Source organism: Triturus cristatus, chromosome 3_2 (assembly GCF_964204655.1).
Source record: "Triturus cristatus chromosome 3_2, aTriCri1.1, whole genome shotgun sequence".
Taxonomy (NCBI): domain Eukaryota; kingdom Metazoa; phylum Chordata; class Amphibia; order Caudata; family Salamandridae; genus Triturus; species Triturus cristatus.
Window position 1 is genome coordinate 281,517,940 of NC_140584.1, and position 19,291 is coordinate 281,537,230.

Here is a 19,291-nt window from a genome sequence, read left to right on the forward strand (position 1 = left end):
GCTTTAGGCGGATCAGGTCTCTGAAAATGCAGTAGTGGACAAATCTTTCGACTTTGTGGCATACAAGGCCCATTAAGTGGGCCTATGCACTTCCTGCGGAATGGTCATGCATTCCTGGGGTAAATTCAAAGACCTCAGGTACCAGATTGCTACGTTGAGCTGTCTGGGCGTCTTATCTGGCATTGTCTCTGAGAGACGGCCCGGCCTCAGAAGGAGCTTCTTGTGGGGGTTGATGGTCATTTCTAGGAGCCTGGACTACCAGGGATGCCTGGCCCAGGTGGGAGCCAACAGGATGAGAGGCATGATGTTTGTTGCTTTTTCTTCACCACATATGGGATGAGTGGGATAGGAGGGAAAGTGTAGGCAAAGATGCCCGACCAATTCATCCATAGAGCTTTTTGCCCAGGGACTGATGGTATTCGGAGGCGAATGTTAGGCGCTTTGTGTTTTCAGGGGGTGCGAACAGAAGACCATTCTCTTATTAGGAAGCATCTGATAGCTTCAGTGAAGGTGGCTTTGACAAGATCTTCCCTGTAACAAGGTGGGTGAGGACCTATCTGCCTAGCTTTGAGCTACTCCTGGATTTGCTGCAGAGCTGGGGATTCCTTGGATCCTGTTGTCGGCGAAACTTTCAGTGTCGACAGGATCTTTGATGCCAGGTTCTGTGGTGCCTTCAGAGCCGGCTTCAGGTGTGGGCGAGGATGCTCGGTGTCTTTGCATCGGTTAGGACTTGATGCCTTTGAGCGGAGCCATCTGGCTCTGAAGTCTTGTCTCGGTGACAGCCGAGCGTGAAGGCGGAGGAGGCCCTGGAGGCAGTAGTCTTCTGTGTCTGTGCTTTCACTTCAAGTCTGATTCCCACAGAAGTGGTGCTCTAACCTGGCTTGGTTGCACTTGTGTCGGAGCTGAGTGGCACACTTACTCAAATACATTTACAGTAATACACAAACAGGCACGCATATCCCTCTCCCTAATCTCAGTGACAAAAGGAATTCATTCTAAACTGGACTCATGAAGAGAATTGCTGCCAATTACATTTTTTTCTGATGTGAAAATTGATCAATGGTACTCTGTACCCTGAGTGTCTTCCAACATGGTAGTCAAAAATTCCTCTGGACTTGAGAACTGGTGAGGAGCAGGAAAAGATCAAAGTAGTATCAATAAAGAAGCCCTTTGAGGTCAGAGTATTGTTGAGGCTCTCTCTCATGTAATCAAAAAAGCAGACCTTTCGGGGTGAAGAAAATAAAACTATGGAGCTTCTCTACTATTAGCATCTTGCATAAAGACTCTTAACATCGAGAACCCTTGATGCTGAGTAAACAATCAGTAATGGAGAAAATGGCAATGAGAGGGCTGTCAATGATGAGGTACCATGGCCATTGAGGCCCGTTAATCACAAGGCACACTGAGAGCTTACCCTGTAATGGAGGTCAGAGCCATAAAGACTGCACCAAAGGCCCGGAAGGACGTCCACAGGGGTGACATGTAGAAGGGTAGCAAGGAATGAGATTGGGGCAGTTCCTTGGTACATTTACTAGGGTAGTCACTTTCCGGTCCTCAAAAGCCCAACAGAAAATGTAACGCTCAGCAATAATTTAAATGTTTACCCTTCAGAATCCCTTCACTATCAAAAGTGAGTTTAATGATCAAAGAATACTTTTACAGTAAAGACAGCTAAAGGAAAGCATTTATTCTTTCCAGACGGACTATGACCATGAGAAAACTATCAATATTTATGAGAAAAGCTAGAGCCTTTCTGCATGTTTCTACACATTCCAAGCTACTGCAGCTTTTTTTTTCAAACTCACTTGTATTGCATTGTTTCTAATATCTGTTTGCAACAAACATCTAACAGGTTTGTGATATGTTTACTTTTGCACTAGAGATTTTATTTTTATTCTTCATTCTTGCAAACATGCTCGCTCTTTTATATGAAAGCGCTACGCACCAAGGTTTCAAGTAACATGTGGAAAAGGTGATGGTGCAACCATGAATTATATGGGATAGAGTACCCCTTGGCGTACATGATAAAGATATTGCAAGTCACCTCGGAGTTCCATAACCTTAAAAAGTTATTTGTCCTTCGGTTTCATTCATCTATATGGTTATGGTGTGGAAATGTGGATTTTCCTGGTCAGTTATGTCCCCTATCTTGGACCCCAACGGTTCTATATGCATGTTACAAGTACATGTATGTTCCCTCCAGTTCCAGTTTCGAAGACGCAAACACATGTGCGTCCACCGTTAACATGTCCTCTGTCAGATCCGCCATGAATGGGCTGGATATTCGATTCCTAAGTATGAAAGGCCACCGACTTTTTATGGCTAAGTTACTCCATTTTTACAGTTCAGGCAAGTAGGCCCGATTCTGTCCTCAAAGCCTTTCCCTGCTCTCTGCCTCTGACAGCTTCAGCTTGAGCTCGCATCTGTGACCATGAACTCTGTCTCATTCTCTGCGCGGCCCACGAATCCTGACATCAGCCTATTCTCTGCCAAGAGCTGTATTTCACCTTCGAATTATCTGCTTCCCCCTCAGCCGATGCATTCCTGCCTAGTAGCTTAAGTAAACATTCCTCCAGTTACCAAGCAAAAGGCCCGGTTTCTCTGCCCTCATGCAAGTAATTCATAGCCCTGTCATCATGGAATATTCCCATCCCCTCGCATTCAGTGTAGACACTTAGACGCTTGTACACACACACACAGTCAGTATAGAATAGATTCTGTCCGAGAGCCCTTCCCTTGTGGATAACATAGTTCTTTAAACATAGGATATTAGATATGATTTGGGATTAGGTTGACATAACCCCAGACTTTTGTCTCCACATGTAGAGCTAAATGTCAAGTCCCCTTCACCCCCTAGTTGCACGTCAATTACACGTCATGCTGCTGAGCGCGCATCTCTGCCAAGTATTTCTGCTGACATTGCGAAATCATCTCCAGGTATCCACCCACACATGACAATTTACCCATTATCATCAAGTGGACGCCCACATGGACGCCCACCTTCACGCCTACTTACACGCCCACATGCTCTTATCTCATTCTCTCTTGCTCTCTTGCTTACGTACAATTGAGAAATGTATATATACTGTACTCTGTGAATAATGTTTTGAGAATATCGAGAATACTTTTCAGCCCCGTCCAGATCCTTTTTGGTGATGGAGATATTCTCCCTTTGACTCGAGTTATTGGAATAAAGCCCTTTATGAATCTGATACCACAGACTCAGCCTCTTGCTTTATGCATGATCTTATTGTTAATATTTAAAAGTCTGAGAGCGTGATATTTTATTTACCACAGAATGGCGCCCGAACAGTTTAATCTCTTTCCCCACACGCCGGAGATGAAGGTCCTGTTTTGCCCCCTTCCATAGCCGTGATGGACTTCAAGCGTGCACGTCGCGGGTTTTTCCCGCCAACTCCCTCAGGCCACCGAAGGGGACAGACTGCGACAAGGCATCCATACGAGGCGGTGAGGAACGCAGATTGTCTACCCAGAGCCCACCTGCGAGAGAGCTGCGTCTGAGGTATACAGAGGCCCACCAGGTTTTCAAAGTCCCGATGTCCAGAGGGTCCGATGTCCGCAGTCGTCGAGTCCAGTCCATTCTCTGAGGCCTTCCGTTTCAAGGAGCTACTCGGTGAGTACCATCGCCGGGGAGGCGTGTTGACGCGCACATAGGTTGTGCCGGTCAAGACGGATTTGGGTACACAAATCCGGTCTGCACTGTTTAGCAGTGTATATGTACTGTTTAGCAGTATATCAAGTATTCCGAAGTATTCAGTTATTGTCAAGAATTCAGCGTGGTGATTAGTTAGGCAGACTGTCATCATTGTCGGTCGTTGTTAAAATGTTTAATGTTTAATGTTTAAAGTGTTCAAATATTGTGGTATGAATGATTGTTCATTGTTCACTGTTCATTATTGTGTTTTTTTCGTATTAAGTGAGTTCAAGAGTAAGTATCAGATCAGTTGTCAATATGCCGCTCTTCTCGAAGTTAAGACAGATTACTACCAGAAAAGGGGTGCTTGAAGAAGCAGTTCCTATTCCTCCTAGGGACACTACAGGACATTTTATTTTTCACAAGCATGGCTTAGACGCCATATTATTCCTTGATCTATGGGTGGACTACACCAAAGAGTTACCAGAAAGTCAGAGATGGCCCGTAGCTGGGACCTGGGATGCCGAATGTATCATGAAAGTCGAAGAAGAGTTGTGGAAGAGGAAAGCTAGACAGTCACAGAAAGACGCTGTTGAATTATGGCGTAAAGAATAGCATAGACGCACAGAGTAAGCGCTCAGAAAAGAAGAGAAAAGTAGGGAGGATTCAGACAAAGCCCGAGAAAACGTGTTAGTTGAGGAAGGTATACGAGTAAAAGATGGACAACGAAACACTCTTATGAAAGAGAAAATGTAGACCAGCTTGGAAGGATGCCATTGAGTTTTTGGCGCAAGGAGTGACATAGAAGGACAGAGTAAGTGTTTCACGAAGCAGAGAGAAGTGGACTGGTGTCTGGAAAAGCCAAGGATGAGATGTTACAGGAGGAATTTGAGCTGGTAAAATGAGCGTAGGCTGACAGAAAAAGAAATACTGACGTTGCTGGTATTTATCCCGTCCTTTCAGAGGACCTAGCAAGAGTGGCCCCAGTAAAAAGACCAGTTCTAATACATATATTAATTACATAGTAGCCCAAAGGTTCTTGAGCCCCCCACCAAATGAACAGCGCATAGCTGGTGTTTACATGGTCCAACATTTGACTACATTGTTAATAGGAAATTGAGAGGGGTGCAGCTAGAGAAGGAGCAACTCCTGTGATTTGATGACACCCCTAATGTACAAAGTGTTAACGAAAAATAATTAGTGACAAGTTTAGCTTGGTAAAAGAATTGTGGGTATTTCGAATTTGAAAATTTTTCATGAATACAGGTTTGTGTTCTTGATGGTCCAGTGAGCCAATGTGCTGGGTCAAGTCGGTAAGATTATGACCCCCTGAGTGCAAATTGTATGTAAAAATAATTTTTCAATTGAGCGAATTATTGCAGTTTTTATGGAATTGAGTAGTCTTTTTGTCTTTGACAGCTTCAGAGTGAGGAGAAGGTGGGGGCCGTGTAGAGCAGAATGTGATACAGAAATCGGAGACAGATTCTGACCTTGTAGCCAGTGTAGGTGGGGGCCGATGAGAGGAGCAGAACAGGGCACTGCTTAGAAGGCTTCTCTGACATCGCATCTGTGTAATGCCTGCAGCTGGAGAGCCTTGGGGCCAGGAGTAGGAAAAACAAACAAAAGATGGCTGGCAGCCCAGGCTCAGGCCGCGCTGAGGGGCTATTTTTAACTTCTCTGATAAGACAGGGCAGCTGAGAAATGTAAGTCGAGAAAGATTCCCTTGTTCTATTCTGTGCAAAACAAGTGCCCCGAGGAAATGTCTATGGAGAAGATTTGTTTTATTTTTTAGCAATTGTTATATTGCTTCTGGTCAGAAAGTAAAATGTTGCTCTTGCTTGGAATTTTAAGGGCTATGTGCCTATATAAAAACGATTTTCAAATTCAGACATTTTTGAATTGTGGCCACAAGCTGCCACCAGTTGCATTGGATAAATGATCCAGTGGTTACGGGTCTGTGAGGAAAGATGTGAGATGCATCTTCGACTAGGACATGAGGGTACATTGTGTACAAAGAAGCATAGCACATTTTTATAAAAAAAAAAAAAAAAAAAAAAAAAAAGAGACAGGTTCGTGTGTTCGTCATTTTTTGATTATTGTTGCTGATCCTGTGTGTCAGACTTGACGCGGTCATCATTGGGATGACCCACTGCCAGATGGGGTTGTATAGGGCAGGTAAATAAGTTATTGATTATAAGCCTGACAAATTAAGCAGGCCAGAATGTTCGCATCTGAGCTGTAGGTACTGTAATTGCGCATCGCTGCTCATTTATATATGTTAGTGTAATTATCCATGCTTTCTGTGCCCGGTATACTGATGGCTTGGCACAATTACTAAATTTCACAGACATGATATTACCATTATCATGCTGTCAAAATAGCAGACAACACGTTATCAGTGTATGTCTAATTGGTGTTGGAGATGAATGAAACAAAAGAAAAAGGCTATGCAAGACTAAAATATTTTTCACATAACTGCCTTTCTCTTATAGACAGGCAGCCTCGGTCATATGTTTCCAGATTGGACATTAAGGAACAATTATGATCTGTGCACTCGCATTTTAACTCTTGAAAGGCCTGTTTTAAATAGGGACTGCCACCACAGAGGGACATATGAGGCCCGGTATTTAGGGTAATGAGAAAATATCTGACAGGATTTCCTTTTTAAAGTTTGCTTTAGTAAGCTCATTCTTGTGAGTGGTGGCCCCAAAAGTTGACTTGTTTTTGAATTAGGCTATTTATTGTATAGGTGGAAATTATTGCACATTGACTGATTTCTTTAGCAGATAAATTATTAATTATCAACATTAACAACTGTTCTTAAACTTGGTTTTCCGAATATTTAGGTAATTTAGCATTCCTATTAGGGCCTCCTAGCATTAATATTGACTTCAGGTTGGTGTAGGTTCATGTAATAGGGACATTTGCATATGAGATGTCATTTGGCTAGCTTATGAGCTAACACAATGAGGTTTGTACATTAATTTGAAGGATTTCTCGCCGTTTCACATACGCTGTGTATCTCCTATAATTTTGCTTACGCCCAGTAGCTACACACAGGGATTAATAGTATTGTCAAGACACAGGGTGGCCCCTGAGGAGGTTCGCTTCCCGCTAGCCCCTTAAGAAATTAAGCCCCTTAGAAATTAGCCCCCTTAGAAATTAAGCCAAGGAAATAGGTATGGTGTTTTCCCCTTTTTCTCATGTTTTATTGTGATCTTTCAGGGGAATTAGTCCAAGCCCCTAATACAGCTTCTACTAAAGTCCTCCCTTGGACACAAGAACACACTGTGGCATTTGAAGAATTAAAGAGAGCTTTATGTCAAGCACCAGTTTTAGCAAACCCTGATTACAACAAATCGTTTATGCTTTTTGTGACAGAGCGGGATGGAACAGCACTATCTGTCCTAACACAAGATCATGCAGGAAAACACGAGCCCTGTGCTTATCTTTCTAGTACATTAGACCCAGTAGCACAGGCTTTGCCTGCGTGCCTAAAATCAGTTGCAGCAACGGCCTTAGCCATAAGACAAAGTGACTCGATAGTGCTGGGCCACCCTCTGACAGTACAAGTACCACACGCAGTAGAGGTTCTCTTGAACCGGACACAAACACAACACCTGACTGTAGCTAGACTGACAGATTATGAGCTGACGTTATTTCAACCACACATAGAGATCAGACGATGCAACATACTGAATCCCGCTACCCTTTTGCCCTCCAGTACAGAAAGCGTTTCACCACACAACTGTGTTGAAGTAATACATACCGTGACTAAACCAAGACAAGACTTGACAGATGTTGCACTCCCAGACCCCGACCTAACACTATATGTTGACGGCTCATGCATGAGGACAGGGGCGGGAGAATTAGTGGCAGCATATGCAGTGACTGCTGATACTGTAATAATAGAGACTAAAAGAATAGACATATTGTCAGCACAAGCAGCAGAGCTCATCGCCCTGACACAAGCGTGCATAAGAGCTAAGCACCTGAGAGTAAACATTTACACCGATTTTGTGGAGAGAAAGAGGTTTCTTGACCTCTCATGGGGCCAAGATACAGCATGGCCCCCTTATTCAAGCCCTACTGGAAGCAATACATTTACCAACAGCCATAGCTATCCTAAAATGTAAAGCACATACTAGAGCCACAGATACCATTTCCCAAGGCAATGATCTGGCAGACCGAACTGCTAAACAGACAGCTCAGACCCCACTAGACATGACAAAATCACAGATACTATCACTGTCCAAAGCCATGACAGTTAGGGATCCTTCCAGGGATGTACAAGACATTCAGACACATGCTACTGTAGACGAATTAAAGAAATGATCGGAACAAGGAGGGGTACTGACTGATCAAGGTTGGATGACAAAGGGCAAATCCACATGGTTTCTTCCTGATACCATGGTACAAGTGATTATAAATACCGCACATAGTCCTGCACACTTAGGAGAGAAAGCAATGATAGATAGCTTACAGAATATATGGTTCAACAAGCACCTGCGTGCAGCAGCGAAACAAAAGGTCAGAACATGTATGATCTGTTGCCAATTCAATGCAGGTAAAGGCATTCCGATGGAACAAGGTGGATTCCATCCACCTGACCACCCTTTTGAAGTGCTCCAAATGGATTATATCCAAATAAACAGATGTAGAGGTTACAAATATGTCCTGGTACTAATGAAGCAGGTGTCCCTTCTGTTAGGGTATACCTGGAAATTCCATTGTGTGCGACATCCTGAAGCAGCAGGCCTTGTAGAAAGACATAATCAGACATTAAAATTTGCGCAGACAAAGGTATAGATTGGATGGTAGCCCTGCCGGTTGCCCTCTTTTACATGCGAATGGTAGCTCATTCTAGAACAGGCTTATCTCCCTATGAAGTGGTCTTTGGTAGACCACCAAAATATGTGGGCACTACAATGCCTAAAAGATTACTTATGTTGACAGTAACATGCTGACAGATTACCTGGCTTCCTTGATGTCTGCACTACTCTCTTGTTGTTCGCAGGTTGCTGCCGCCTTCCCTGACAACACCCAGGTCAAAGAATACTCCATCGCTCCTGGATGACAGGCGCCGAAGTCAGTGCTCTGGACCACGGGGACGGCCGTTAAAGTCAAAGTGCACCTTCACCACTCTTTTACAAAGGAAAAAAAAACTTTGAACTTGGATTTTGAACAACATTTTCTAGAGGAGAATGCCCAGAAGTTTCCACAAAGCTAAACCTTGATTCAAAAAGTCAGAACCCGTTTGATCAATTAAGTCCACTAGGTGGTGAAGCGGTTGAACATGTATTCTGGCTCGCATAAGATCTTGGACAATAACATAAAGCAGAAATAAGAGAGTTAGATAAGAAGCAAATAGATGTATAGTGACTGTAATTTTTCAATATCTTAAGAGCATCACGATAATATGTATCAGCTTAATACTACATGCTATTTTTCCTCCTATTGCCTCACTCTTATACTCCTCCACTAATGATACCATAAAGCACACATTTAGTGATCTGCCATCCTATGAGCTATCATATCGACTTGCCTTACGCAACAATACCTTTATTCAGATGCTGCACCATTCACATCAGACTAGCAATGCTACAGACTGCTGGGTCTGTGGCCGACTCCCCCCTATCAGAACTATAAGGGAGTTTTGCCCCTTTTTCTCTATCCGTTCACACACAATGGCTCCTGTGGAGCATGGTTTAGTTTGATTAATTCCCTAGATTCGAATTCCGCAGTTTATCAAGACAACTGGGTATGGGGAAACCTGAATTTAGTTTTTGCTTAAAGTCTGCTACCCTAACAAGGAGGGACTTCCCAAAAGAACAGGAACTGATCTAAGAAATGAAGTATATGGATTAGGTAATTTTACACTTAACCTCATGATCCTGAACGTTGAATCTGAAGCTACACCAATCTTGCCCGCCATGTCCGTATTCCCAGTAAAAGAGGAATTATGTATAAGAAAGAATGGCTCCATACACATGGGCCATAGTAAATGCACCACTGTAATAAAATTCAGTGATCAAGGCAAGTCTACATTTAGAGCTTCTCGTCATTCCTACTTTATATGTGGCCAGACCGCATATATACGCTTACCTCTAGATTGGGATGGTACCTGTTACATAGCATTCCTCCTACCACCTGTTTTCCTAACTCCTCCTGATTCTCATAGAAATACTCATTTAGTACACAATATACAGCAGAGAGATCTCCCAATTGTCAATTACACTGAAACAGCATGGGAAAAAATACACAGATTTCAATAAAGGTTTCTTTCCCTATATAGGTACAGTTACCAATAGTAAGCTGATACGTAGATTAACCAGAACCCTTGAAGCAGTAGTGAACAAAACTATTTCCGCCTTAGGCAATTTAACAGAAGAGCAGTCTGCTATGCGGATTGTTGTGCTTCAAAATAGTCTTGTCCTTGACGTTATCCTGGCCGATAGGGGCGGAGCTTGTAGGGTCATCGGATCAAGCCATTGCATTTTTCATACCAGAAAATTCGCCATCTGTATATAAAGCCATAACTCGCCTTCATAAGATTGTAAGCCAGATACACCAGAATCCAGGCACCTGGACTTGGTCCGGTTGGTTTTGGAGTGTATTATCTACCTTTGGATGGAGGGTCCTATCCTTCCTAGGTATTGGCCTTCTCATACTATTCAGTTGCTGTCTATGTCTACAATGTGGACCAGCGATCTGTGGTCTGTGTGCCACATCGTGTATTCCACCACCAAGATTTCATTCAAGATCACGGAAGAAGAAAGAAGAACAAATGATGCTATATGAACAGATCAATGGATTGATGAAGATTGATATCTCTTGAAGGGCAAGTAGGGGACAAGGAGGGAATGTGGAAATGTGGATTTTCCTGGTCAGTTATGTCCCCTATCTTGGACCCCAACGGTTCTATATGCATGTTACAAGTACATGTATGTTCCCTCCAGTTCCAGTTTCGAAGACGCAAACACATGTGCGTCCACCGTTAACATGTCCTCTGTCAGATCCGCCATGAATGGGCTGGATATTCGATTCCTAAGTATGAAAGGCCACCGACTTTTTATGGCTAAGTTACTCCATTTTTACAGTTCAGGCAAGTAGGCCCGATTCTGTCCTCAAAGCCTTTCCCTGCTCTCTGCCTCTGACAGCTTCAGCTTGAGCTCGCATCTGTGACCATGAACTCTGTCTCATTCTCTGCGCGGCCCACGAAGCCTGACATCAGCCTATTCTCTGCCAAGAGCTGTATTTCACCTTCGAATTATCTGCTTCCCCCTCAGCCGATGCATTCCTGCCTAGTAGCTTAAGTAAACATTCCTCCAGTTACCAAGCAAAAGGCCCGGTTTCTCTGCCCTCATGCAAGTAATTCATAGCCCTGTCATCATGGAATATTCCCATCCCCTCGCATTCAGTGTAGACACTTAGACGCTTGTACACACACACACAGTCAGTATAGAATAGATTCTGTCCGAGAGCCCTTCCCTTGTGGATAACATAGTTCTTTAAACATAGGATATTAGATATGATTTGGGATTAGGTTGACATAACCCCAGACTTTTGTCTCCACATGTAGAGCTAAATGTCAAGTCCCCTTCACCCCCTAGTTGCACGTCAATTACACGTCATGCTGCTGAGCGCGCATCTCTGCCAAGTATTTCTGCTGACATTGCGAAATCATCTCCAGGTATCCACCCACACATGACAATTTACCCATTATCATCAAGTGGACGCCCACATGGACGCCCACCTTCACGCCTACTTACACGCCCACATGCTCTTATCTCATTCTCTCTTGCTCTCTTGCTTACGTACAATTGAGAAATGTATATATACTGTACTCTGTGAATAATGTTTTGAGAATATCGAGAATACTTTTCAGCCCCGTCCAGATCCTTTTTGGTGATGGAGATATTCTCCCTTTGACTCGAGTTATTGGAATAAAGCCCTTTATGAATCTGATACCACAGACTCAGCCTCTTGCTTTATGCATGATCTTATTGTTAATATTTAAAAGTCTGAGAGCGTGATATTTTATTTACCACAATGGAACTCCTCTATGACTTGCAATATCCTTATAATGTATGACACAGGGTACTTTATCCTATATATTATCCTATATATAGACCTACATACACACACACATGCATATGTGGATGCCATGGCATTGAAAACAAATGTGGCCCAATAATATATGTTATTTAAAGCAACTGTACTAATAAACATACATTTATACATTTACTATTACAGTGCCAATTTAAAAAAAAATCTAGTTCATTACCACAGAACAGCAACGTTGACATGCGAAAACACGGATTAGTTTCTCACAGACTGCATGTAATAATTTACACAAGGAAATAACTCCTTATAGTCAGGAGGCCGTTGCAATATGATTTTACTTAATTGCATAAATCTAACCCCTTGAATCCTGGTTTAGTTTAAATACCTTTCGATAAAACAAAAAAAAGAGGGAAAAAATGTTGTTGCATAAATCATATATGCAGATGTACACAGTATAGTATTTTGTTTGCTGCCATTGTTGAAGAAGGGGCTTCATGACCAACTTGAGAGTTTTCCCCTCACGAGTCACGGACAATCTCGACACTCAACAATGGTAATAAGTAGCATATTACATTGTACACATCTGAATAATTATAGAAGTATATGTGGATTTGTGTGCTTATTTGGTATATCTGAAGCTGGCCACATAAAAAAAATGTGTGTTTATGAAAATGTATCTGTTAGCAAAGCCAAGGTCCAGAACGACTACTACTTACAACGAAAGCAGAATATAACTCCCAATGAAGAGCAACGTTACTACTGCTTAATTGCAACTCGAAATCTAGCACCTACAATGCTTCTTAGGTACAAGCAGTTGTGTGCAGCTGTGCAAAACTGCATATTGGCCGCATGAGCATGGGAGCGAAGTCCAGGCACACTGCAGGAAAAGCCGTCACAGCTGTACCTGGCTCTTTTGGCGCTGATTCCACAAAGACCGATGTGGGCTTCGGTTCATTCATAAGCAGCACCTTTTCCTCTTCTTCCTCTACAGGCGAAACATCAATGATTGCAAATGCAGACACCGCTAAAAACAAGTGTTGAAGCTATGTGAGAGGGACCACTGTGCTTCAGGTAAACTCATCACAGAAATGTGACCTAATTTCAGAAAAACTGGTTTGTGCCAAAATTAGTTTTTAATATGTGGTACTGTAATCTAAAATCCACTCAGCACACTATTAATTAACTAAAACCGAACTGCATAATGTGACAAGAATTTCCCTGTAAAAGTGACTAATTAAAACCGGATAGAAACGGAGGGGCATTTAATTGCAATAATAGTACTGCAGCATAGTAGTCATAACTATTAAAATAAACGTATTTCAAAATCCATCCACTCTAAACCAAGGCAGACGTTCGCTAAAAGCAGCAGACACGAATTCCCAGCATTTCAATCACTACACCGAAGAGCACGTGCCTCGGCCTTCTCTTTAGGCAAATAATAAATGTGTGTTGCAACTCAAGCTTTTAAATGTGCTAAAACATCTCTTATGCATTAAAGATGAACGACTGTGAAACTACAATGACCACCATTTTGGAATTACATCCATTAGCCTGGGCCTTACCGGAAGCCACACAGGTCAGTTGCAATATGAAGCTGAGAACTTTACCTCGCTGTGCAAGTAAGATTAGTAATGAGGGAACTGGGCCACACTGCGGGGAAAGCCATAGCAGCTGTACCTGGCTCTTTGGAGGCTGGCTCCACATGGATTGATTTTGGCTCAGGTTCCTCAATCACCAGCACTTTCTCAACCACCACCGCTGCTGCTTCTTCCTCCTCCTCCTCCTCAATTGATTCCACGTTAATGTTTGAAAAATCAACCATGGCTAAAAACAAGTCATGATGTATTAAACCGTCACTTCCGGGGCTTCTAAGAAGCGAGACACAGTTGAACTGAAATGCTTGATGTAAACGAGCCCCTTCAACCCCATGCCATAATAATTCAAAATGTAGAATTATCCTTCTCTTTTGAAGACAGCACAGATAGAAACTGTGCCCAACAGCAAAAGTGGAGCAAAACACAAAGAATAAGTGTGTCAAAACAGATAAAGCTTGAGTGGAATATCTTACAACTTACCTTTTCTGACTGAAATTAACTGACCAAATAAGATTTCACATACATGTTTTTGACAGCAATAAATACCCCAAGAAACCTAATTTGACCACATTACAGGGACCAGCGTGTATGCAGTTGTTGGTGGGTGTACGTGAAGAAATAGCTGCATGTGAGTTAGCAGTTTCAATAAATCAGTCAAACTGCTGAAATGTAGTGGTGTGACCAAGAGCAAATAGGAAGGAGCACATTCATATAATTTAAATAATTATCCATAATTTTAAGTGTTACATAGCGAAAGTAATATCGAAGTACAAACAATAAGTACTGCTCGATTCAATTAGTCTATTTGGTGAGCTAATTATCAATGAAACTTTAATTTAATAGAAAACTTAGGAACTCCATCACTCCCAATTTAAAAAATAAATAAATCAGTGAGGTCATTTCAATGGTTTCATAAGACAATGAAAAATAAGTTGAGACATCCCACTTATCTAGATAAAGAAGAACTGCAGTATTCATTTTGAACACAAAAAGCAAAGCAGTGGAATAAAGCACTGGACAACAAAGCAAGCACAGTGGAAGAAAGAATCTTTAAATAATGTAAAACACCATGTGTATTAATTTTAAAAATTAACTATCAGCTACAATCACCAGTGGAAAGCTGTTAGCTTGCCAAACTTTTATTAGCAACAGAGTGCTAAAGAGTGTGAGCACCAGCCAAATAGGAGATGTTTAGCACCACATTATGTGGTCCACAGAAGAACATTCATTACATGCAGTAAACTTTACGAAACAGACAGGGATAAGAACAATACTTTGGAAGGAAGGTCTGGTGTTGGTTCAAAGAGCCTGCTGTGTCTATTTACATCTTCTGCTTTCGGCTAAACCAGGAGACTACGTTGAGAGCCATCAGTTTGACCTGCCTCAGTTCAAGAAAATGGTTCTCCGTCTGTTCCACTTTCTAAGCTTTAGAGTCTTTTGCACACCAGTGATCTCACAACTGTACAGAGGTTAGTCCTTCCATAATCAACTGCTAGATGGAACATGAAACTAAGACATTATAAAACATGCCATGTGGGAGGCTATTAGATGAAGGGTCTTGACCGGTCCCCAGGTACGGGATGCAGCAGAGCCCAGCTTTTATAGTTTATAGAGGTCGCAGAAAGGCAGAAGGTTCACCCAGGGAAGGACAGAGAAGCCCAGCACACTGAAGGAAACTACTCTGCAACAGTGGCCTCACTAGTAAATAAAATGGTCTCTAAAGCAAAAACAAAGACATACATACAGCGCTATCTCAACAAATATGTACTTTTAAATATTGTCATCAAGATCAAAACCTTTTTAACTACCATTCTTGGACATCAAACTTCACTTCCTTATAGACAGCAAAATAGAGTCCGTTGGTTTATGTGGCAGCTTGGAGAATGTAACTCTATAACATACAGACCTAACTGGAATACTGTCACCACCCCAAAGGAGTTTTTCAATTCTCACCTGCAGTCCTTTCAACAAAACAATAGATAGAAGCCTTTGTGAGAAGATACCATGACTAAGGGAATTGGCAAGAATAATGGCACATTTTGCTAGAAAACGGTTGTCTGGCTGTCGCCCTATTCCCAGTACAAAAGAAATCAGATACTGTATTTCAATGGGAAGACTGAGGGACTTGGACCACCGCACATATAACATTTTGGATTTCACTGGTTGTGCCTCAAGGGGAGCCCTCATCCATTATATAATATTCAACCAAATGTCAGAGGAAACATACCAGAGAATTGGAAGAGTGACTATACCAAGCAAGTACAGTGCAGGGGACATATGTGCCTCCGAACCATCAATCTAAGCCCCTAGGCATCTGCAGCTGTGTTCATGGAAGAACTAGAGCTCAGACGTGCTCAAATCAACAGCAGCTAGCATCCACTTCGATACACATGTCTAATTATCTTGAATCTACGGTTATAACAGGTATTTTGCTGTGGGTAGGCTAATCAGAATGTGGAAGGATTCTTTTTCGATGCTAATTCTACTAGGGGGGAAACTATCCAGGCATGTACAAGGTGGTCTACAGTACTAATATGGCAACAATTCCACGAATGATCAAACTCTGCAGCTATCAAGTCATCATATACAAGTCCATAAGATCCCCCATACCAAATGAAAACTTGATAACAAAGGGGGAAACTAATCAAAGATTGACAATGAGGCCTAGAGAGACCAAAAGTCTAAATGCACTAGAAAGTGCTTTAGCACATTTTCCAATAGTTTCAACTGAACTTAATCACAGAATAATCACTACTAACAAATTACTTTATTCAACATATAAATCTAAAGGCAGCCTTGACATTTTAAATAGAGGAAAAAAAATTAAATTGATAGGTGCAGTTCAGAAGTGATCTCACAAAAGAACATCACACATCAATAGAATTTCAACCGGCAAATAAAAATACAAAGTAATGCAGCAACTTTAGTAACCTGGTGTTCAAGTGAGATAGCAAACCAAGTTTTTCAAATCGAATTTTTTTTTTTTTGAATGAGGATACTAATATTTCACATAAAGGAACCACTTTAATGGCACAACCAACCACCTTAAATTTAAAACATCTGGAATGGACCTCAACAAATCGCGAAGAGATAGGAGTGTGATTGTATATCACACACCTAATTAGTAATCAGTTGGACAACCAATCAAACGGTCTACATAAATTGAAGAGCTTTTTAAACAGTCTGATGTTAAAATTTCCAACCTCAGCAACAACTAGAGGCATTAAGTTGGGTAAGAGTTAAAAGAAAGAAACATACCAGAAAACTAAGACGTCTCCAAAAAAGAACAGTAGTTGGGCCAAGTGATTCGCAAAGAGTTTGTCTACTGAAGCAAAAATATAAAAAAATCCTAGTTTAGAGCAAAAACCATTAACAAATAATTGTGAACTTCACTGATGCAAATTTGTAAAAGCAACATTAAAGCTTTTTGAGATTTTATAAGCAAACTAACAAATAGCCGGACCAAATCAAATAATGCAAGTGAACAAACATGAGCAAATCATATTGCTATTTTATAGAACTCTCCTTTGCTAATCAATGATATGAAACAAAACCTACTGTTGAATAAAAACAATACACTAAATTTGGAAAATAATCAACTATGTCATATAATGATAAAGCAAAAACTGATGTAGCACCAGGCCCAAATGCTCTACCAACAAAAACTTTAAAAATGACACCACCTTTTGGACAAAAGTGCTGCTTTCCCTGTATAACAGTGATCTATTAGTCAACCAGGTACACGAATCATGGAGGGAAAGTATCCTGCATCCACTTTATAGAAACGCTTAAAAAATGGTGTGAAGAATATGCCTGCTACCATTTGGATGTTGGGGCAAAATCTTTTTACAAGCCTTCTTTGAAGAATTTTGTAAAAAGAAGGCTTTAGAAAGGGAAAGAGCACCATTACAAATCTACTTGCTTTATCTATTATAATTGAGGACAATCAGCACCACAAAAACTATGCTTGTGTTGTAGACTTAAAATTGTCCTTAGATAGAATATCAAGAAAGGCCCTATGGGCAAATAGAATTGATGTATACGGACAACTTGGTGGAGTGTCAACCTAGAAAATGACAAAAAATATGAAGAATACCTACAAATTGATGGGCTGAAACAGGGCTGTGTATTAGGTCCAATATTATTTTATCTCTACACGGAAGATTTGAATGATGTACTAAATACTGTAAACCGAATCAACCGATAAACCTAAAATGAGTTGATGATATTGTACTTGTTAGCAAAATCACAATTGGTCTACAGAGATTAAGAACACTTGAAACTTACATTTAAGCTAATGGCTTAAAAATACTTTAAAAAAAGACCACAGTAGTGTCCTTCTCTCGAAACTCTGTAAAATTAGACAAGTGGTATTTGATAGAAAAATCATCTAAAAAATTATATACAACAATCTAGGTTTTATCTTCAATAGAACACTCAACTTTGAGGTCTATCTATAAACATTAAAAACAAAAGCTTTCTGTGACCATTGCATTTGGATCCATACAAAAGAAACTAGTCTCTTTTCACATGCTTCATTCACTTCTTAGGTTCATAAATAGCAAACTTTTACCCACATCATTAACCAATAGGATAGAAATGCTTCGCAGAAGAGACGCAGGAATAATGTCGATTTTCCACAGCCTGGTGGGCGGAAAAATATGGATTTTATTAGACTCCCAGAATAATATTATCCCTCCCAGTTTCCCAAGCCCTATAATTCATCATGTTTGTTTTCTTTCGGCCCACCAGGCTGTAGAAAATCTAAAAGTTTTTGTCAAGACCCAGAGGCCAATATTATGCATGTTCAAAGCTTCGCAATCAAACAGCTTGCAGCACTCTTAACTGGCTTAAAACTGAAACGTTTAAAAACAGAGCCAGTCCACCAATCAGCACAGCGCAAAATGTTTTTTAAACTGCCTCTCACCACTAATGCTTTTGACGCCACGGCACTTCGCAGTAAATGTGTACTATACACACTCACATCCATACTAGAAATCCTCATTATCTATTTCATCAATCTCGCTAGAGTAGGAGGAGAAACAGATTTGTGGGGATATCTAAAAAATAAATAAGCAACTATGTTGCTCTAAAAGATCTTAATGAACCTGTACTACGTTCATACTCCTTAACACACCGAACCACACACAAATTCTCATTATCATCGAAAAAATGATAGAAGATAAAAGTAGAGTTTGTCTTCGTTCTTTTAGTTAAATGTAAAAATACACCCTCTGGGGTATAATCTCTGCATGACACATCCAGAGTTCGAACATCAGGCGTTCTTCGAAAAAGAAACCATTGTAAGCTTAAAAGTCAAATTCTTTAAAGAAATAACCTCATTACTACCCAAATCTTCAAGAAATTTCAAAACCCTTCTCACATTCCAAAGAGAATTATATCTGGAAGAGGGAGGTTTAGATATTCTAATACTTCTCAGTAATCTCCTTATCAGAACATCCTGTCCAACCGACATGCCATTCACTAACATGTGACCAGCTGAGATTGCAGCTCTGTGCATATTGGCATATTTCTTGTTCTGTAAGCTAAGTCTTCTCAATCAATTCAGAAAAGAAATTAATCACCTGCAAAACATCAGCTGAAATGGGACCTGTTACAATTCATACACCAGCAAGACTATTTTCCCAATGTCAATGTATGCATCTTGCTAGTTCCTGGTGAACACAACTCGTCATTAAGTCCAGAAGCTTCCCTAGAAGGGCTGGTTTCCTCCAGACCTTCCTGAAAGTTTCCATGCCCTGAGGCCAAAAGGTTGTGAACCTCTCCTTGAGGCATCTTCAGGACTCCTTAAAACATAGGGAGAGAAAAGGAAAATCCACACTCAACTCTAACAAACCATGCCTGTGCTCTCCAAAGAGGAGTCACTAACAACACAGTATCTTCCCATCAGCAAACAATCAATGCCACACGTCCAATCATTGGAAAGGGACAAAGGCCCCTCCAATCCTGAAGA

General features: G+C 41.1%; 1 protein-coding gene across 15 annotated transcripts in view; it reads right to left on the reverse strand.

Annotated features, from left to right (window-relative positions):
* The window catches only part of EPB41 (erythrocyte membrane protein band 4.1), a 796,630-nt gene that overhangs the window by 178,234 nt on the left and 599,105 nt on the right, over positions 1-19,291 (reverse strand). For 8 of the 15 annotated variants that reach the window (XM_085647607.1, XM_085647621.1, XM_085647608.1 and 5 more), the window contains exons 13-14: positions 13,400-13,546; positions 12,627-12,746 (exon numbers count right to left, since the gene is read on the reverse strand). The exons of 5 other annotated variants lie outside the window; for them this stretch is intronic. In XM_085647607.1, coding sequence (XP_085503733.1) covers positions 12,627-12,746; positions 13,400-13,546 — 267 coding nt within the window. The remainder of the gene's footprint in view (positions 1-12,626; positions 12,747-13,399; positions 13,547-19,291) is intronic. 2 more of the 15 variants (XM_085647615.1, XM_085647612.1) reach the window with 1 other exon arrangement.